The following is a 22,627-nucleotide window of genomic DNA, read 5'->3' on the forward strand; positions in this document are numbered from 1 at the left end:
TTGGCATGGCACCTTTTAACTCAATTTTTAAGTTTGGAACTTAAGGCTCTTACTATGTTGGTTAGATTTTAAGTGAACTAAAATCCTTAATCATGCAACATAATCAAGCTTTTGATCTCATGCATTTTAAGACATATTTAAAAGCAATAAATAACTTAAAACATGCATAAGATAAATGTGATCTAGTATGGCCCGACTTCATCTTGAAGCTTTAACTTCAAAGTCCGTCTTGAAAATCTCCGTGGGAGGCACCATTTTCTTCAAATAGGATAAGCTATAATTAAAACTAATTACAACTATTTGATTGTACGCAGACCATATTTGAATTGAAAAACAACTTTGGTACTTTAGACCAATTACATTCAAATTAATGGTACGCAGACCATATTTTCTATCCTATTTGGGCCATACTAGTCACTTCATAACCTGCAAAACAGTACATATACAATCTATACCATTCACCCATTCATTAACATGAATGGCCCACATAGCTGGTTAGTAAAACACATTATGCATCACGTAAACATTTGCAACAATTAATCAAGGGCACCAATAATCTACCAATTATTCAGTCCTTATTAATTCTAATCAAGTTGTTTTAACCTTAAGGATTTGTAGACCTAATCAAGAGTTTATGACTAAAAAGGGCTCCCACTTAAACCAATAAATTCATATGCTTTACTAATTTTAAACATAAAAATGTATTTCTAGTCTAACCGGAAACATACAAATTTAATTAAAATTTAAAGCTCATATAAATTTATAATTGAATCCAAAAAGTTTAATTTAATTTCAGTCGTATTTAAATTAATTCATGATTTTAAATTTAGTAAAATAATTAGAATAAATAAAATTTATTATAATTACAATATTCAAAATTAAAATCCAAGAAAATAATTTAAATTATTAATTTTAAAATTAATTAAAATTACGTAAACTGAAAATTTCAAATTAAAATTTCAAAACGATCTAATCGCAACGCAACAATCCCACGCAATGCACGCCCAGGGCCACACGCACACAGCCATCGCTGGCCATGTGCGCGCAGCCTTTGCGCTGCATCGCATCGCTGCTGCTCACCATCGCAAGGCATCACGCGAGCTGGTGCTCGCTGCGCGCGCCAGCGCTCGACGCAACAAGCATGCTGCCGCAGCCCATCGCTGGGCGCAGCGCTCGTCGCACGTCGCAACAAGCAAGCTGCTTGCCATCGCTGGGCGCAGCGCTTGTCGCACGCACAACAAGCACGCTGCACGCCATCGCTGGGCGCAGCGCTTGTCGCATGCACAACAAGCACGTTGCACGCCATCGCTGGGCGCAGCGCTTGTCGCATGCACAACAACGCTCGCTGCGCGCGAGCGATCGATGCTGGGCGTAGCACTCGTGGCACGCGAGCTTGCGCTCGCTGCGCGCGAGGCTCCGCACGCTTGCGCGAGGCAGTGCGCGCTGTGGCGCAGCTCGCTTGCTGCCCACACGCGACTGCTCGTGCCTTGCTCTCGCCCTCGCCCATACGCCCATCGCACATAGCCCACGACACAAGGCAGGGCTGCTGCCTTGTGCTCGTGCACCATGGCCTTGCTCATTGCATTCGTGCCGCATGGGCGACGAGCTCCCTTGCTCGTCGTCACATGCCCGCACTATACAACACCCCTTAAGGGTAACACGTAGCGTCCATTGCTTTGTGCGTGCAAGTTATATGAGCGAATCGCATAAAAATTTAAAATTTATATTCAAAATTAATGACAAATTAATAAATAATATTAATTTCATAATTTTAGGGCGAAAAATCGAAAATTTATTATTCAATTGATTTCCGATTAACATGGATTCAAGTCTAGGTCATAAAAATTTAAAATTTTAACATAAATTTACAATTTTTATGGTGGTTTTTAATCATAGGTATCTAATTAAATTATAACTAATTATGAAAATCAAATTAATTCTAAATTATTCCAATTTTCAACAAATTAATCTTAATTACAAATTAGATTGCATAATTAACAAGGCTAGGCATTCAAACTTGTTAAACATATACAGTAGGTCAATCAAAAATTCAAGATTTATCAACAAGAATCGCAAATATTTAATTTAACATCTTAAATTTACGAAATTTTGCATTCGAAAAACTAAAACCTCCGAAAAGTCATAGTTAGGCTTCGAATTTGAGAATTCTGGGTTTGGCCGAAAAATATTAATTTTGTCAAAATTTTAGAATGCCTTTTACATGCGGAATTGACACAAAAATCACTCGATTTGGATGAGTAACGAAGAAACTGCCGAAAAACTGCGTACGTATAATTAAATAAACGCAATTTGCAATTAATTAACAATTACGAAAATTAATCACCCCTTTTAATTCTTGCAAATTTGTAATATTTAACCATGTTCATGCAATTTAGATTATGAAAATAATAAGAGGCTCGTGATACCACTGTTAGGTTATGATACATATGACAATTCATAAATCATGCGGAAAAACCATAAAGCCAGGAAAACATATTATTTACACATAATCATTTAGCATAGTTTAGATGCATACACTTTGTTGCGTGCCTTCCCTAGCTGCGCCCGAACCGAACAAGAACAAGTCTTTAGGACTCCAAGTGTCGTCCCTCCGTAGATAGTCCACAGCACGTCCGGATCCGCCTTAAGCTTGACCAACTAGGATCGCCCTTAAGGTACTTAGAATTTTCGGCTAGTATAGGCAATTGTATGACTGAATTTTTGCTCTCAAAAATCACTTTGAATACTTGAATACTCTCTACAAATTAATGACCCTAGGCCTTTATTTATAGAGGTATGGAAAGGGAATCGTAATCCTATTAGGATACGAATTAATTAAACTAGAATCCTAATAGAATTCTTATTTAATTAATTCATCCTTTTAGGTTTAGGAATTTAATCATTAGTCGAAACCTGATGGCTTTAGGATTCGTATAGCACACTAACACACACACGCACGCACAGCAGCCCACGAGGGGCGCCATGCGCGCGCGCGCAGCCCACGAGGGGCGCCATGCGCGCGCGCGCAGCCCACGAGGGGCGCCATGCGCGCGCGCGCAGCCCCCGAGCTCGCAGCCCATTGCTGCGAGGCCCACACGCTGCCGCAGCGTTGGCGCGCGCTGGGCCTGCCTTGCGGTGGACCTGGCGCAGCCTTGGCTGGTGCGTTGTGGCGCGCTGGCTTGCTGGGCGATGGCCCGGCTTCGTGCTGGGCCTTCGTCTGGCAGGCCTCGTCCGATGCTAATTCGTACGATACGCTTCCGATTAATTTCCCTATTCCGGAATTCATTTCCGATACGAACAATATTTAATATTTCCGATTCTGGAATTAATTTCCGTTTCGAACAAATATTTAATATTTCCGTTTCCGGAATTATTTTCCGATTCCGATAATATTTCCGATTCTGACAATATTTCCGTTTCCGGCAATATTTCCGATTCCGGCAATATTTCCATTTCCGATAATATTTTCCGATACGTACCATGTTTCCGTTTCCGGCAACATCTACGACTTGGATAATATTTATATTTCCGATACGATCCATATTTCCGTTTCCGGCAATATCATCGTTTCCGGAGCATTCATTTCTTGCCTGTGACGATCTCAGCTCCCACTGAAACCAAGATCCGTCGATTCCGAATATCCATTGATGGAGTATTTAATGCCATTAAATACTTGATCCGTTTACGTACTATTTGTGTGACCCTACGGGTTCAGTCAAGAGTAAGCTGTGGATTAATATCATTAATTCCACTTGAACTGAAGCGGCCTCTAGCTAGGCATTCAGCTCACTTGATCTCACTAAATTATTAACTTGTTAATTAATACTGAACCGCATTTATTAGACTTAACATAGAATGCATACTTGGACCAAGGGCATTATTTCCTTCAACGCGGGCCAGAGAGAGATCACCCGATGTTTTGTTGCGCTCTAGTGTAGTTGTGTTGTGCACGTATGGCTTGGTGAGGCATGGGCTTCGTGCTCATGGCCTCACCTTGACCCAACGATCGATATAATTTTCGTTAAGCAACGAATTTAATTAAATTTGAATTTCGCGCTTGTAATTTTTTCTCGGAATTTAATTTTATTAGTTTAATTATTATAATTAATTTAATACTAATTATTTAATAAAATTAAATCCATGAATAAATTATGATTAATTTATTTTAATCAACTAAAATCAATCAAAAGGGATTTAAAATATTAAATATATGAGCTTTAAATTTTTAATTAAATATGGGGTTTCCGATTAGACTTGGAAAGACATTTTTATGTTTATAAAATCAGTAAAGCATATAATTCTTGGTTAGAATCAAATAAAACTCTAACTAGAGTCGAGTTAATAGAAAAACAGTCGAGTTAATATGTTACACTAGAATGAAATAAAACTCTAACTAGAGTCGAGTTAATTAAATTAAAATTCGAATAATCTTTAATTAATTCTTAAAAATCAAATTGTTCATTATCAAAAATTTCGACATTCAAATAATTAGATTTTTAAAAAACAAATAGATTTCGAAATTATTATTAAAAAAAAAAAAAGCATCCCTTTTTCTAAAAAAATATCGGACCTTTACTCCTTTCTAAAAATTTCAGATCCCTTAATTAAATTTGGGTCCTTTTGCTCCTGTTTGAAAAATCCAACCTTTCTTGAAAACTTTGCTATCTGCTATTTAGGATCCCAAAAATACACTTTTATCTTTAGTGATATTCAAACATGAAATTTTATCCTGTTGTTTTCAGGTACCACTTTGAAGTATTACTTACCACAAAGTATTTTCTTAACTTGCACTATTGTACCACTCTGTATTATGACTTATTACAAAAAAGCACAAATTTGAGCTATGCTCTGATACCACTGTGTAACATCCTAATAATTTCTTTATTTTTTGAACTATTTTCTTTAATAAATAAAAGGAATTTCAAAGACATTACCGCCCCCATGAAAATGGTTAAGGCTATTATCAAAATTTCGCAGCGAAACTTAACTAATACTACTTAACATGCTTTGCAAAGTCCAATATGGAATTAAAGTCCATATAACTTGGAACCATTAAAGGCCCACAAACTATTAATTCAACTCAGTTAAAAAAAACTATTAATTCAACACCTTTAAAATTCTTTAAATACTTGAAATAAAAGCATTAAAAGCATAAACGATCACTCACACTCATAACCGAATGAAATGATAACGGCATGCTTTTTCACTTAGAACACTTGTGAACTGCTAACCATAATCACAATGGTAAAGTATAGATCGTCACAGGTTCATTAACGCATAGGCCATGACCAAGACAATCAAGACAACACGAATTAGCAAAGCTGAGTACATATATGAAATAGAAATGCCACTAACATGCTTAACTTGACAACTGAAATGATTACACCATCTACTTGACATTTTAACGCGCAATGAATCATTGAATAAATAACAATATTCTTGACTTTTCTCTTCACTTTACTCTTTACTTTACTATTGGCAAATGGTTAAAAATGCTAATATCAACCCACCGCAAGTTTAGAACTTGTGTCATCGGCTTTTGTGATTGTTTCAATTGGATCATGGTTGAAAATGCTAATATCAACCAACTGCAAGTTTAGAAATGATGTCATTGGCTTTTGTGGTTGTTTCAATTGGATCATACAAATATTTGTAGTATAACATATCATCCATCATCGGTCTACATATGGAATAATTGGTTTGATGTCAATTTAACCATTGAACTACCTCCATTACCACTAGTAGACTCCATAATAAAGATAAAATTAAATATTTACTCTGATACCAACTGATATGACTCGAGTAGTATATCAACAACCCACAAGGATCACCTCCAAAACAATCAACCAAACAATACAACTCCAATATACCATAAATAATCCAATAAACAAACAACCTAGCAATTAACCAATAATGGACAACAACTAATAAACAAATGCAGAAGAACAAAATGCAATCAACACACACGAATTACACATGGAAAACCCCTTCGATGTGAAGAGTAAAAACCATGACTTATGAGGAGTCCACCCTTGTCACCTTCTCTTATTATGATAAAATTGAGGGGAAAAGGTACCCAAATTAGTGATACAAAGGTTCACAACCCACCAACACTTTCATACATAAGAGACAAACAGTTAAGCGATAAAAGATGAAGAATATCATCCAATTCGTAGGTTCTGTCCAGCTGCGATCATGGACAAACCAGAGCTCAAAACGTCGATCCAACCGTTCAAAATGAGGCCATATGTGTCCTCAACAAGCTGATCAAAATCAGCACAATCTGACGGTTGAAACTCCGACCAACAACAGTTTTGTGAAGCATGTCTTGAAAAATCCGAGTGGCCCTCTTCTCTTTCTCTCCTCTCCTTTTCGTGTGTGTGTGTTTTTTTCTTCTGATTACTTTCACATTCTTTTATTGCATCTCTAGTCAGCAAAAAGAATACCTTAAACTTATCATTAGGCCACAATAATAAGTGCAGCATTGGACTTCCACTTCTTCACCAACACAAATATTAACATATAATTTATGCACGAAAGTAAGATGGATCCACAACAAAAGAAACGGAGGAAGGGAGTAAAAAAGTTTGAAATAGTTGTCAAACAATTTGAAAAAGCGACAAACTTTCCTATTTTTGGTATCACGTTCGTATCAACGCAAATTTGATAGTTCATCGAATCATCGCTATGTCAATGTGTCCACCGTTTAGTAAATAAATAGTCAGTCATTACACTGTATTATTTTATCTACTACATTTGTAGACAACTAAATGACTCAATGGCCCAATGGATAAGGCGCTGGTCTACGAAACCAGAGATTCTGGGTTCGATCCCCAGTTGAGTCGAGATATATAATTTTTGATTACATACGTTGAATAATTAACCATTTATCCTCCGTCCTTCGGATATTTTTTTTAGGGATACAATAATTAATATAAGGATCAGATCATGAAAAAGCGGTTCCACATTTAGAATATGTTCGTAGATGTTATATCCAAAATCAAACGTTTACAATAGAGCAAACTAATTTGTGATTGATCTGAACAAAGGTTGCTCAATTAGTCAATTACAATTGTATTTTTATGATTTGTGAAAATGAATTAAAGTTAAAACTAAAAAAAATTAAAGGGCAGTAACCAAGAATCTGAACATTATAATAGAGATTTAGTAGCTTTATTTAAATAAATTTAATTAGAAGACATTACAATATGCATGTACTAGGCATAAAATATGCCATACTGCGTAAAAAAAATAGTATAAACATGATACCAATGAAGCAAGATCTTTCTTACATAAAGATCAATGTAGAGCACGTACAATTGCAAACCACATAAATACGAACTCATACATGCATAATAATACTAACTAGTAATCTTTATATTTGGCCTTGAATCTTTCAAGTTCCGGCACAACAACTGCATGATATTGGTAGTCACAGGCGATCAACACTATCACAAATCCTAAGGGAATGGGAGTTAAGCACACGAGGACCGGCGAGATATCAGGCTTCAGGATTAAAGGAAAACCTACTGTGAAACCAATCATTAAAAAGAAAGCAACCCACGAACGCCATCCCCAACTGTAATATCTAAGTTCATCATCCATTTTCTTGGTGGCTTCGGTCCGGGCCGGGTTGTCAAAGATAAAATTTACGGGCCTGGATAAACAACAGGGTATGATGATGTAATGTAGAATCTCCTCTCGCAAATTTTGAAGCAAGGTCACCCTAAGGTATTTATAGAATTGCATGGTGCATGGTGTCACCTGGGAAGCACGGACACGCCATTCGGCTGCCGTGTCCCGTGTCCGACACGTATTGGACACCGACACGCCTTGGACACACGAAAATATGTGTCCGACACGTAAAATCACGTGTCCGGTTTTTTTTCGAAAAATTAGGACACGAGACACACGGCTGGATACACGATTGACACATCTTGGACACATATTTCAATATTAATTAATATTTCAGATTACTACTTTCTTTTTCACAATTCTTTCGAAGGTCTCCTGAGCAATCAACAACCTTCATAAACGTAGGATCAGATTCACGAGCCACCATGACATTAATTAAGGTCTCCTTTGAGGGTTACTCCATCTATCATTTGAATCTGATCTTATGTTTATGAAGGCTTGGTGTTCATTCACAACGCTCTCCGTCTACTTCCCAGGAGGAGTAAAAGTTATTACAAGGGAAGAACAAAAATGTGGGATGTAGGAGGAGATGATTATCGTGTCATTTTTTGTAGAATAGTTCTATTTTCTTATTTGAATTTCGTTAATAAATTTAATTACCTTTTCATATTATTTTTATTAATGATTCTAATTTTATCTTGTTTTTTGATATATTATATTATTTTAATATTATTATTTCCCGTGTCCCCGTGTCCGTCATTTTTAAGATGTCGTATTCCCGTACCCGTATTGTGTCCGTGTCCGTGTCCGTATCCGCTTTGGTGCAACCTAGGGTGTCACGTCGCTTGGCATGGGACACGACGGTTGGCATAAAATCAAAGATTTTATTTGGAAATATAATTACCCGCTATTATCCAAGTAAATAAGGAAAATTATATTTTTTATTTAAAATTAACGGATTTTGCATGAAATACCCTGACGTTTAAGTTTATTCCAAATACCCTCATAGTTTCAGGTATTTCTCAAATACCCATGAGGTTTTATTTTCTTGCATGAAATACCCTTAATGAACCTTAATGACTTACGACGTTAAGTCTCCTTTAGTGTGCTTTTACTATTCTACCCCTACTTCAACTTCTAAACCCCCGACCTTTCTTCTTTCTTCTTCCTATGTTATTCACTCAAAAAGCACCAACCTTTCTTCTTCCTTCTTCCAGGGCCGGCTAAAGGGAGGTCCAGGCGGACCTCCGGCACCGGACCACAAAATTTTGGGGCCCCAAAAAGAAATTATGTTGGTTAAACCCCAAGAACAAATATTATATATTTAACACTACTTTATTATGCAATATGTAATCTTTATCCCAGTTGGCAAGGGCTCATAAGTGTGGTAGTTGAGACCCGTGTTTGATTCTTCCCATGCCCTCTTTTTTTATTTATTTTTTTCATGTCCATCAAACCTTTACATGAAACAATATTAATATAATAATTATGTGTTTTACATTAAACCATATTATTAATTTGACTATATTTTGTATAAATGAAACAATATTAATGTAATAATTATGTGTTTTACATTAAATAATTGCCGTAAAAATTTATAGGGGCCCAATATCTATATTTTAGCACAGGGCCTCCAAATTGTCGGAGACGGCCCTGCCTTCTTCCTATGTTCTTCCCAACAAAACACAACCAAATTTTTTTAAAAAAAAAAATCATAGGAACAACACTACTCCACCTCATAAGTATCAATATAATTAAGCTTTCTCATAACTTTATCAGAAATGAGAATAAAAATACCCCTAACATTTGGGTGTATGTAATAATTTTCCCAAAAATGTTGCTTCATCCGGTGGACGAAGAACACAGCACAGAAAATCAATATCAAAATAAATAGTGATGCCTACTTACTTTTGCTAATATCCCCTAATTAAGAAAACCACTTTACTGGAGATGGATAGCTTTATATTCAACTTAGCTTATAAGCAAATACTTCATTCTCCAATTTATTTTTTTCAAGAGGGACAAATTTAATTCCAAACTATATACCAATAAGGGTTAAAAAAAAAAAAATCAATTCGGTTCAATTCAAAGCATAACGAATTAAAAAAAATGACCCTCAAATTCGTTATTAAGATACGTCATGTACCCCTATGTCGTAATTTCATATCATCTAAATATGATTTTCCATCGAGCTTTCTTGCAAAGAACCTTTTAAAGTACTGTCCCACTGGTTCGGTTCTGAATTGTGGAGGGTTAAGCGGACCAACGATGCTTTTAGCTGGTCCTAATTCAGAATCAAGGTTTGTGCTGTAAAATGTGGCAACTGATACCCTCTCTTTTGTTGAGTTCACTGTTGCTCTATGCTCAATGCTTCGGTATATACCATTGCTCACTATCTGCAAACCAAGATTTTAAATAACGGTAAGACACTAAGACATACTCCGTATAGTACTACCCCTTCCTTCCGTCCCAAATCAATTTTTACACTTAGTACGTATCATGACACTTGAGGTTTTAGGTAATATATTATTGTATGGACATAATGCATCATGATCATATAACACAATTCAAGCACAAGCTAGCACAAACACAACATGTATCTGAATTAAAATCAAACGGGTAAAGTTAAGAGACTTTCATATCTTGTGAGGGGGAATTCTAACGTATATTGAAATTCAATCAAAATGATTGGACCTGATTAGACTCAATCGGCCTCGTGCGGTATTTGACAACTGTAGTCTTAAAAAGACAAACGTAATAAACGTTTATGGTACATGCACCAAACCATATACTACTATACTTACTCCGTTCATTTTTACTCGCAACATTTGTCACTTTCACGCATTTCATTGCACAATTTTGATCATTAATATTTTTAATTCTCTTTAAGCAAAAATTATGAAAAATTAATATTTTGAAAATACATATTAAAACGAATCTAACAAGATCTCACATAACTATGTTTTAACTTACGTATATATATATCACTAGCAAAAGTCAAAATATAGAATGTGAATAGTGTAGAAATCACAAACGTTGCGAGTATTAAAAGTCGGAGGAAGTATATTATATACTTCACATTTGATGTATGGTACACAATACATAGGCTGAAGTTTGTTTATTATAGTGCATAAGACAAATCCAATATAAGAAAATACCATACCTCCATGATGTCTCCAATGTTGACCACAAAAGCGTTGTGAAGGGGCAAAACAGGCACCCAATTACCATCTTTCCTAACCTGGAGGCCTTGGGTGTCATTAAGTTGATAAAGGATGGTAAGGGCATCTGCATCTGAGTGAGGTGTGAAGCCTATGGCTTTTTGAGGCTCTGGACATACAGGGTAATAATTCATTCTTATTGATTGCACCCCATCAGAGAACAACCCAACCATTTCTGTCTTGTCCATCTCTAATGCTTTAGCCATTTGGTTCAAGAGAGTCTGAGCAAGATTCTTCATTGATGCTATGTAAGCTTCCATTGTTACCCTGTCATGTCATACATTTTAGTTAGGCAATCGATGTAGGAAGAGGTATGTTACGTATGTATGTGTAGGATGAGACGCACATGGCAGTGATACAAGCGGGCTTTTACAAATTTATCTCATATTCTCATGTACGTACTTCTTGGTTACAATGGCTCCCACAAGGGAAGGGGATAAGATTATAATCACTTATGGAATATGGTTATGTTCTCCTCAAGTCCTCAACCAAGGAAAAAAATATATGAAGTACCCGTTCCTAAAAGTTCTTTACGCTTTTCGTTTTAGTCTATATCTGATCTTTTGATTGAAGGGAAGAAATTAACGGCTACATTTTTAGGTTGTTGGATTACAGAATGATCAACACACACAAGTGCAGCCTCACCATACACAAGCTAGTCTTGCCCACACAGGATTACAGCTCTTGTAACTGAATTGCTGACATGTGCTACCAGCATCAGCTTGGTTGTTAGCAATGCTGCAATATGATTGGTTGATGTACTGCTGCACTGTGATTGGTTGTTAGGATTATGCTGGCTTCTGATTGGCTATGACAGCAAGGCATTGTTGTCTTATATAAGTAGATTATTTCCTTTCCTAAGCTTAATTAATCATTCTGTTGTAATAAGCGTACACTCTAAGCAATTCTCTCAATAAAATTCTCTCTATCTTAGCAAGCTTTGTTAATGGCTGCTAAGAACTAAATCAGTGCAATCTTCTCTTCTGCTGTTTTTAACATGGTATCAGAGCAGTGATACAAAGCTGCATTTCGAGTTCCTGTTTCTACAATCAGTCCTGTTGATTATGGTATGATTTGTTTCTGCAAATTCTTTGATTCGAAGCTGTGATAATCAATTTTTTTCTGCAATTTACTGCAAATTCTGGAAATCTGTTTAGTTAGATTCCTAAATCTAGTGATAGATTCGGTGATTCAGTAATAGTCATTCTCAGTTGATATTCCTGTATTCCTTTTCATCAACCTCAGTATCTGAACCTGTTTTTAGATTCTCTTTCAATTGAAAATGGGAGATCACAGTAATACTACACCTAATCAGGATATTACTAGTCCTTTCTACCTTCATCCTACTGATAACACAGCTAATCAATTGGTTTCTATCAAGTTTAAAGGAGATGGATATGGTGACTGGAAAAGAAGCATGATGATATCCATCTCTTCTAAGAACAAATTAGGTTTCATTAATGGAACTTTGACAAAACCTGATGTTGATCATCCAACATACCATGCATGGATGAGATGTAATGATATGATGATTTCATGGCTGCTATTCAACCTAGATTCTACTATTGCAAAGAGTGTCTTATATTTTCAAACAGCTAGAGAGATTTGGTTGGACTTGGAAGATAGGTTTGGCTTCATTTCAGGACCTCAGTTGTTTTCTCTGGAGCAACAAGTGTCAGAAATGAAACAAGGTGGACAGAATATCTCAGAGTTCTTTACTGAGATAAAATCTTTGTGGGATAAGATCAGTGCTGCAAATCCTTTGCCTACATGTACTTGTAATCTTTGTACATGCAATCTGACACAAAAGATCTTCAAGATGCAACAAGATCAGAGACTTATGCAATTCTTGATGAAACTTGGAGAACATCTAGCTATTGTTAGGGGTAATCTGCTGATGCAACAACCACTACCTACAATCTCACATGCATACAGAATGCTTGCACAAGAAGAGAGGCAAAGGGAGATAAGTACTCCAGTGCCATCACATGATTCTCATGCATTTGCTGTTGATAGAAGGAGATACAATGATTATCACAGAGGTGGATACAGAGGTCAACAATCTTCTAACACAGGAAGAAGTGCTTATGGAAATTTTGGAGGAAATAAGTCTGCAAATTTCAGAAGGCCAGTGGCAAGCTATTTCTGTGATCATTGTAAAGTCAATGGACACAGTACAGAAAGATGTTTCAAACTGCATGGGTTTCCACCTGGTTTTACAGGATTCAAAACTGATAAGAGAGCAGCTGCAGCAGCATATTCAGATGAAGGGTATGGAGATGATATGACAGAGTATCAACAACAATTTTATACTCCAGAAAAGGAACCACAACAAAGCCAACCTGGATTTCTGACTGCTGAACAATGTACTCAATTGTTGAACCTGCTAAATAAGCACCAACAACAGCCAGACAAGGTCACACCAGATACTGAGTTTGAAGAAGGAGATACATCAGGCCATGCATTCATGGCAGGTAATACTTATTGTTTTCTTACTTGTTCTAATTCCAACTGGCTATTGGACAGTGGTGCATCTGATCATATGTGCTTAAACCTAAGTATGTTTGATCAATATGAATCTGTTAATTAAAATGATGAGTATATCACCATACCTGATGGAAGAAAGGTGTCAGTATATCACAAAGGAACTGTGACCATAGACAAGAACATACAACTGAAGGGTGTTCTACATGTTCCAGATTTTCAATACAACCTATTGTCTGTGAATAAGTTATGTTCAGATATGCAATGCACTGTCTCATTTACTGCTGATAAATGTTTCATTCAGGGCCATTCAATGAAAGGGCCACAGGTTCTTCGTAAAATGAAGTCTGGATTGTACAGTGTAAATACAAATGAAGACAATGGAGTTCAATCAGCCACAAGTTGTCTCTCAGCTTCAACTACAACCAATAATGCAGATGCTCAGGTTTGGCATTTGAGATTAGGACATATGCCTTTCTTAAAAATGAAACATGTGATTGATAGCTTAGGAAATGTTTCCAATCATGATGTTATATGTCAGATATGTCCAACTGCTAAGCAATCTAGGAATTCTTTTCCAGTTAGTAGTATCAAAACATCAAGAATATTTCAGATGGTACACTTGGATACTTGGGGACCTTATAAGCACAAAACACACAATGGATGTACTATGTTTCTTACTATAGTTGATGATTTTACCAGAACAACTTGGACTCATTTGTTAAAATCTAAAACTGATGCTGTTCCTATTCTTGATTCTTTTCTGAAAATGGTAGAGACACAATTCAGTTCAAAAGTTTTGTGTGTCAGGTCAGATAATGCATTAGAATTGTGTGAAGGAGAAATGAGAAAGATTTTAATAGACAAAGGCATAGTGCATCAAACCAGTTGCAGTGGAACACCACAACAGAATGGGGTTGTGGAAAGAAAACACAGACATTTGCTAGAAACAGCTAGGGCTTTGCATTTTCAATCAAAGTTGCCTATCAGATATTGGGGAGAATGTGTCTTGTGTGCTACTTATCTTATTAACAGAATTCCATTAAGAAGTATTGGGAATCTCACTCCTTATGAAAAGTTACATGGTCACAAACCCTCATACACACATCTGAGATCTTTTGGGTGCTTGTGCTATGTTTCCACTACTAAGGTGGACAGAAGCAAGTTTGATGCAAGGGCAAAGCCATGTGTGTTTATTGGCTATTCACCTACACAGAAAGGGTACAAAGTGTTGGATACTGAGTCAAACAAAATCAGCATCTCCAGAGATGTTACCTTTCATGAAACACATTTTCCTTTCCATTTGTCTACTGAAACAACTTCTGCAGTATTAGACTTTCCTCCATACATTTTCTTACCAGTACACACACCCCTACAACCTAATCTAGATATTCCTATCTCCACAGTTCAACAAACACCATTATCTTCATCTACTATACAGTCCACTATCTCTCCATCTTCTTCTACAACTTCCTCTATTTCTCCATCTCTCTCTCCTTCACCTTCTGCTTCTAACACTTCTCCTATCTCTTCTGATCTCTTATCTCCTTCTACTCTTTCTTCTTCTTCTATTCCTCTCATAAATCACCCTGATAACACACCTATCAGGAAATCCACAAGAACATCCAAACCACCCTCATACCTAGATAACTACCATTGCTTTACTTCCACACACTGGTGCAATCTTGTTTCTTATACCTGTGTGCCACAAAGTCATCATGCCTTGATTACCAAGCTAGAAAGTCTGACAGAACCAAAGAACTACAAAGAAGCTACTTTGAGCCCATAATGGATACAGGCCATGGAGAAAGAAATTGAAGCTTTGTTAGCAAATCATACATGGGAAGTTGTGACCTTACCTACTGGTAAGAAGCCTATAGGGTGCAAATGGGTGTTCAAGGTTAAACTTAAGGCTGATGGAAGTCTGGAAAGATGTAAAGCAAGACTTGTTGCACAGGGTTACACACAAAAATATGGCATAGATTATGATGAGACTTTTTCTCCTGTAGTGAAAATGGCAACAGTCAGATGTATTATTGCAGTGGCAGCTAACATGAACTGGGATATCTACCAACTTGATGTAAACAATGCTTTTCTTCATGGGGATCTCCATGAAGAAGTTTACATGAGAATGCCAGAAGGGATTCCCAATCCAGAGAACAAAGTGTGTAAACTTACCAAGTCACTGTATGGGCTCAAACAGGCAAGCAGACAATGGTTTGCTAAGTTACACAGTGAACTGCAGAAACAAGGATTCATCCAATCAAAAAATGACTACTCACTGTTTATCAAGAAGCATGAGGGGTATATCACTTTGGCTGCAGTATATGTGGATGATATCTTGCTTACAGGTAATCATTTACCAACCATTACAGCTTTGAAGAAACACTTGAATGATGTTTTTAGCATCAAAGATCTTGGTATTCTGAGTTATTTCTTGGGAATAGAAGTTGGGTACATGTCTGATGGTGTAATTTTGACTCAAAAGAAGTTCACTAAATCCTTGCTAGCTGACAGTGGTTTTGATGTCAAGAAACCAGCTTTGACTCCTCTCCCTATCAACACCAAATTGTTAATTGATGAGGGACAACCATACACCAATCCAGAACTGTACAGATGCCTTGTGGGGAAGTTGAACTTTCTCACACACACAAGACCTGATCTTTCATTTGCAGTACAGTTACTGAGCCAGTTTATGCACATGCCTAGACTACCACATGTTGCAGCTCTAGTTCATGTTCTTAGATATGTCTCACACACTGAGGGTCAAGGTATATTACTCAAAGCTTCCACCTCTCTTACCTTACAGGCCTTCTCTGACAGTGATTGGGCTTCATGTCCCAACACAAGAAGGTCCATCACTGGTTATGTTTTACTCTTGGGTGGTTCACCTGTCTCATGGAAGTCAAAGAAACAAGGGACAGTCTCTAAAAGCTCTTCAGAAGCTGAATATAGAGCCATGGCAGCTGCTGCTTCAGAAGTGACTTGGTTGGTCAGACTTTTGGAAGAGTTTGGGATTACTAATCTTAAACCAGTGACATTGCATTGTGATAACCAGTCAGCCATATACATAGGCAAGAATCCAGTTTTCCATGAAAGAACAAAACACATAGAAATAGACTGTCATTTTACCAGAGAAAAGGTCATGGAGGGTCTGCTTCAATTAACTTATTTACCAACTCACTCTCAAATTGCAGATGTGTTTACTAAAGCTTTGCCTTCACCTCAATTCACTGAGCTTCTTTCCAAGCTAGGCCTCTCTCCTAGTACCCCTAGCTTGAGGGGGGGGTGTTGGATTACAGAATGATCAACACACACAAGTGCAGCCTCACCATACACAAGCTAGTCTTGCCCACACAGGATTACAGCTCTTGTAACTGAATTGCTGACATGTGCTGCCAGCATCAGCTTGGTTGTTAGCAATGCTGCAATATGATTGGTTGATGTACTGCTGCACTGTGATTGGTTGTTAGGATTATGCTGGCTTCTGATTGGCTATGACAGCAAGGCATTGTTGTCTTATATAAGTAGATTATTTCCTTTCCTAAGCTTAATTAATCATTCTGTTGTAATAAGCGTACACTCTAAGCAATTCTCTCAATAAAATTCTCTCTATCTTAGCAAGCTTTGTTAATGGCTGCTAAGAACTAAATCAGTGCAATCTTCTCTTCTGCTGTTTTTAACATGGGTTGTGGAGAAGATCTTGATCAAACAAGGGAATTTTGTGGCTTGGAGTTATAACATGGACTAATGACCCAACCCCATACTGAAATTCCCTTTTTGTGTTGTTTTGGGTTGCACAAACACTACGAATTAGAAAATCCTCAATTCGTATTCATCATTAATCGAAAGACCCTAATTCTTTTGAGGTTAAATTAGAAAAATTGAGGAGGAATTTGAGAGGAAAAAACATCATACCTGACTCGTGTGGGTGTTAATCATAATTCGTGGCAGCAAATTAAAGTGGCGAAGTCCTTTGCTCGGGCTTGTATCTTACTCTGCTCCTTGCAATGGAGTCGCGCAGAGGAGAGAGCAAATAATTGCAGATTTTTTTTTGAGTTTAATTAGTCAGCTAGTCTTTTGAAGGGTATTTAGAAATTCTATTATTATTTTTACCCTTATTATTGTCACGTGTCAGTTATCGGTTGACACGTGTCACAAGCAACGCCTGAAATTTAGGTCAACTCCCATAATTCGGCAAAAAGTCCTAGTCAACAAAAAATTGTACGATTAAGGTACCAAATTACCATTTTCCTTATAAAAATACATTTCCCACAAAAACACTTTTATAAAAGGTCATTTCTAACAAAAAGTCCTAAAATATAAAGTATAAGGTTAGGAGACAAGAACATATAGAACATATCACACCAATCAAGTTTCTGGTCTTCTGATACAACAAACAATTGACCAAACCCCTCGTGATTGTCTTCTTGTTGCCATAGTTTCTTCTTTTCCTCCATTGGAAGATTGAAAAGTCCAATTACCTCTGACTTGAATGTTTCCAGCAATGAAGTGTCCACCCCATGGTTCACCACCTAATATACCAGTATTGTTGAACAGACTTCTACTACATTAGTTAATTTATGGTGTTCAATACGAGGTTCAATACAAGAATCGCTTTAGTTAACTTATCTTCTGGACTTATTTTAACTGAATATATCTAAACTTAATTGAACTTATCTGAACTAATTTTATCCGATAAAAACTTATTTTGTTTGAAATAAAACTATTTGTGTGTGAAAATGTCTGGAAAAAAAAACTTATATGTTTGCTGAACTTATATTATCTTAACTTATCTGATGTTAACTGAACTTATTTTATCTGAAATAAGTCAAAATAAGTCGAAAAGAACAGAATTTAAGCTCTAGATTCAAACAAAAAAAGTTGATGGATTTACAGATTCGATAAGCTTAAATAATGAGAGACTAATAATATACTTGGTATTTGAGAGCATATGTGTAGACAAAGAAAATCACAATGGTACCTGAAAAAAACCCCACTCTTTGCAAGCAGAGTGAAGTTTGTCTAGCTCAGAGTTGATAGAATCACAGAGTAGTAATCTTTGAAGATCAATGACGGGTACAGATAACGGCGATGATTGGTCAACCGGGTGGGCGTCGTTGGTCTCTCTGACATACCTTGAAGGGATTTGAGTTATGGACTCCTTAACTAGCTCTTGTACGCTTGGCACCAGAAGAGATTTCCCAAAGTTGACCACTTCTGATGCTTCTTTTTCCATGTTCTAACTTCTAAGCCTACCGTGTTCCAAACACCCAATTAATCCTTACTTAAATGCTAAACAATTGGATTATAGGAAAGTGGACCTAATATTCCATTATTATTTTGTATTTCTATCAGTGTATGCAAGTATAATACACCCCTGTGTCAGTACTCGGTAAGTAAGCCAAATTATGTCACGGACCACCGTCCATCTACTACAATAATTTTTTGTCCTTCTTAATTCTATTAAACTAAAAGAATCACATTTTGAATCCAGAAAAATATTAAATATTAAATATTAAATATTAAATATTAATTGATTGAAAATTAACCGTAAAAGTTTTCATTAGTTCACTTACTTTTTTTTAAGCTCTAGGTAAATGCAAAATGTAATAGGGTATAAGTAAATATTCAATGTTGTATCTTCGTTTAACATCCATATCTCTCCACAAATAATTTTGGATAAGTGCACGACAGTTTTCTTATCAAATTAAGGGGCATTTCTTCTGCAAAGTACAAAATTTTAATTTGCCCTTAGAACTTAGAAGGGGCACATTTGACTGAAGATCTAATAACAATTGACTGAAGTGCAATTAAAGGTATAAGGCTCATTGACAAAGGCCCAAAGGTGAAAGAACAAAGCGGATCAAAAGATCGACAAGGCCCATGATTAAACACGAAGTGCCAACGGAGGAAGAAAGACGAAGGAGAATAAGAAGGAGCGGTTAAGGATGATGTAGCTTCAAGTCCCTCCTTCTCATAAAGCAAACAGTTACCGGACGATGACTCTTATTGGAGATGACCTCTATCTCTTCATAACATCCCTCAACCGAGGGGGTCGATAATATCAAACAACATATTCAAGCAAGAGACAGCAATCAACATCTACAAAACATTTTCTAGTTTTCTCTTAGTTTTAGCACATAGAATAGCCTTACGCTTAGTAGCCTAACAATAGAATATTTTAGTATGTAATCACTTTTGTGTATTGAAATGTCACAGTTCAAACGCGAGTATACTTTCCAAGCATCTAATCATGGAGGTAAAATCCTCGTGATTTAATATTTGACTAATTTGGTTTTCTATCAAATCAATGATCATACATTATCATTATCCCATTGTCTCAAAGAGGCACCCGCAAGAAGCGGAGTAAGGGGGTCGGACGTACACAATCTTACCCCTGCAATTGTAGAGAGGTTGTTTTCAATTGACCTAAAAGTAATAACGAGACGACCATCTTCTACTTCATGGAAACGAATTAAGCGAACAGGTTTTAAGAGCCATTTTGATTGACTCCATTATATCACACAACTAGAAGAACAAATCAATTTTTGGCTTCATTGAAAATGGATATTCTATCAAATTAATGATATTTATAAGAATTTTGTTTGTCGTTAGTTATACGTACTTTAATTATTCCAATTGTTCATTACACTACAAAAATTTGTGCAGAGTATCTTTTATGACAACCCAATAACGACGGGTAAAAATCCCGTCCTAAAAGGGCTTTTGTGTAATACCCCGAATTTTTAAAACTCGATTAATTATGCTTAATTATTTTTATTTCGCTTAAAATCGTTTTAAATCCTAAATTCGAACTTTATTTTAATTAACGAAGATTTATTTCTCTTGAATTTTTAATATTGCGACACGATTTATTTTCAAGTTTATAATTTAATTTCATATTTACGAGCTTAACGCCCTTTTTAAATTTTAATTATTTTCGGATTTTTAATAATTTCGGAACGTTCTTATTTTATTCGAAAACTAAATCTATTTTATTAGCACTTTATAAAAAGAATTATTTTGGAAATTAATCTTACTCAAAGTCATTTTTTTTCCATTTTATTTTCCAATTCCAAAAATAGCAATAAAATTCTGAAAATTTGCCCAATATTACATATTTACTAAAATGCCCTTTGACTCCATTGTAAACCAAGTCAACTCTTCTTTCTCTCCTCCTCTGCCGTGTAAACCATGGAGTTTGCCATCTACATCACCTAATTAGCTCTAGCCTTGCTGATTCACTCACCTAAAATCACTAGACCTCATTACTCATCACCTACTCTCCTCTATTTCTTACAATTGTCAACTTGAACTTTTGCAAATGGGATCATCAATTACGTAAGTGAGCAACTTCTCATTGCTATAAATAATTCCTCAAATCTGCACAATCAAACAACCTCAATTTCAGTTTTCACCATTGGAAATCATGAACCTTTTTACCATTTTTACTACCTTTATTTATGCTTTGGAACCACCACCACCACCACAACCACCATCAAACCACCGCCTGAAAGCAACCACCTCACGCCCTCTGTCGGAGTTCACCTTCCAGTTTCGTGCCGCCCAGGTCTCGGCCACCTTCAGCCGACCACCACCCCCACACCCCTCGCCGTTCTCTTCCCCCTCGCTCGACCTCCCCCGCCTTCAAGCCCAGCCACCAGCATCGCGGTGCTGTCGCGACGCTCCACCTCCCCTTCCTCCTTCCTGCTGTCGCGTTGCCTCTTCCGCGCCTCCCTCCTCCGGTATCGAACCGCCGACCAACCACCCAGTCGCGCACCACTGCACGGCTGCACTTCCTCTTGTTCTTCTCCTTGCGTCACTTCACGTTGAAATAATCAGGAACCAAATTCCAATTTGGTTGGAACTTTGGTTTCCTAATTCAAAGCAGCCCATTCTATTTATTTGATGGCCCACTAGCCCACTACCTATTTTAGGTAAGCTTTAAATCAAATTTCATGTAACTAAACTCTTACTTTTTATACCAATGTTAATGCTAAATAAATTTTTGAAACAAAATTCAGTATTTACGTATAATTTGATTTCAAATGATTAATTTTAGTAATATAGTTCATTTAAATAGAAATATAGTTTTAAAGAACAATAGCTTTTATTTTATTTACATTTTTATTTATTAATTCAATAAATTTCTTTAAAGAAATCGAACTTCGGAGCTCAGGAAGAACGGTCCATCGAACAGGAAGTATAAACTACGGTTGAGGTAACATCTATTGCTAACACCCACAATCCATTTATGAAATGTGTTTTATGAGATTATGAAATGTGTTTATAATGATATGTTTTTATTGGATTGTGGGATATGAAATGTGTTTATAAGCATGTTTTATGAATGATTATACTCAAATGTGTTTATGAATGATTTTATAAAGATGATGTTTATGAGTTACGAATAAGATACGAAACATGATAAATAAAAGTGTAACAGGTTCTGGCAGTTAGTGGGGTTACTATTTCTAGGTCGTGCACGTACCGCCGTACCGCGGGACACCCAACAAGGGAGAGTGCTCCTTGAGGGTTACCGCAAGCTAAAAGAGAAAATATTTAGGTACGGGCGTATGTCCAACAAGGGAGAGTGCTCCTTGAGGACAATCGCAAGGTGGGAGACGTCCCGCAAGGCTAACTTGTCAGTTACCAAGTAAAATGAAGGTTTTATGAAAGATAATGGGAACTATTAAAGTTTCAAGTTATAAATGATGTTTTTATTATAATGCATTTATGAAAGTGTTTTACTATGTTCTATTCTCCCTGATTGCAAAGTAAATAAAATGAATTGAAATGAATTTATGCTATTAGGGTAGTATGTTACTGGGCCTCGGCTCACGATGTTGCTTTTGTTTTAGGTACGAAGAAGATCAGGGGATGCCTTAGAGTGAGGATGCAACCATCAAATTCACGATCGATGCTTAATAAAGATAATCATGTATCACTAGTAATAATGGATGAACAAATTAAACTCTAAGTCAAATTTCAATTATTGAGTTGGATTTTAATATTTATGTTTAATCAATGTTATGAATATTTATTAAATTTCATTTAGATTTCGATGTAAATATTAAAGAATTAATCGAAGTGAAGTATAATTACTGTTACTCATCAGTAGTCAGTAAATGTAAAAAGGTTATGTCGCCTTGTATTTCCCACGAGGGAAATACGGCATGTGACGCTCCGACTAAATTAGGGTTTCCGCTGCTAATTAAAGATAATTAACCTAATTAATGGTGTTTAGAAGTCGGGGTGTTACAGTTTGGTATTCAGAGCAAAGG

At 36.4% G+C, this 22,627-nt stretch overlaps 1 protein-coding gene, 1 long non-coding RNA gene and 1 other non-coding gene across 3 annotated transcripts; 2 read left to right on the forward strand and 1 right to left on the reverse strand.

Moving 5' to 3' along the window:
* Positions 1-6,772: 6,772 nt before the first annotated feature.
* Positions 6,773-6,845, forward strand: TRNAR-ACG (transfer RNA arginine (anticodon ACG)). Its single transcript has one exon. It is a non-coding gene; the product is annotated as a tRNA-Arg (tRNA).
* Positions 6,846-9,611: 2,766 nt separating this feature from the next.
* On the reverse strand, positions 9,612-18,725 carry LOC110805182 (protein SRG1). Its single transcript, XM_056829695.1, has 8 exons — positions 18,325-18,725; positions 17,630-17,875; positions 16,232-16,460; positions 14,759-14,914; positions 13,170-13,239; positions 12,845-13,066; positions 10,799-11,123; positions 9,612-10,031 (listed from the first exon to the last, which is right to left on the reverse strand). Exons 1-8 carry the CDS (start codon positions 18,577-18,579, stop codon positions 9,774-9,776), a joined length of 1,761 nt encoding a protein of 586 aa, XP_056685673.1. The 5' UTR covers positions 18,580-18,725; the 3' UTR covers positions 9,612-9,773.
* Positions 18,726-21,081: 2,356 nt separating this feature from the next.
* On the forward strand, positions 21,082-22,592 carry LOC130462087 (uncharacterized). The gene is made up of 3 exons (XR_008922218.1): positions 21,082-21,280; positions 21,502-21,564; positions 22,205-22,592. It is a non-coding gene; the product is annotated as an uncharacterized lncRNA (long non-coding RNA).
* The last annotated feature ends 35 nt before the right edge of the window (positions 22,593-22,627 follow it).

This window comes from Spinacia oleracea, chromosome 5, assembly GCF_020520425.1.
Source record: "Spinacia oleracea cultivar Varoflay chromosome 5, BTI_SOV_V1, whole genome shotgun sequence".
In the NCBI taxonomy this organism is placed as follows: domain Eukaryota; kingdom Viridiplantae; phylum Streptophyta; class Magnoliopsida; order Caryophyllales; family Amaranthaceae; genus Spinacia; species Spinacia oleracea.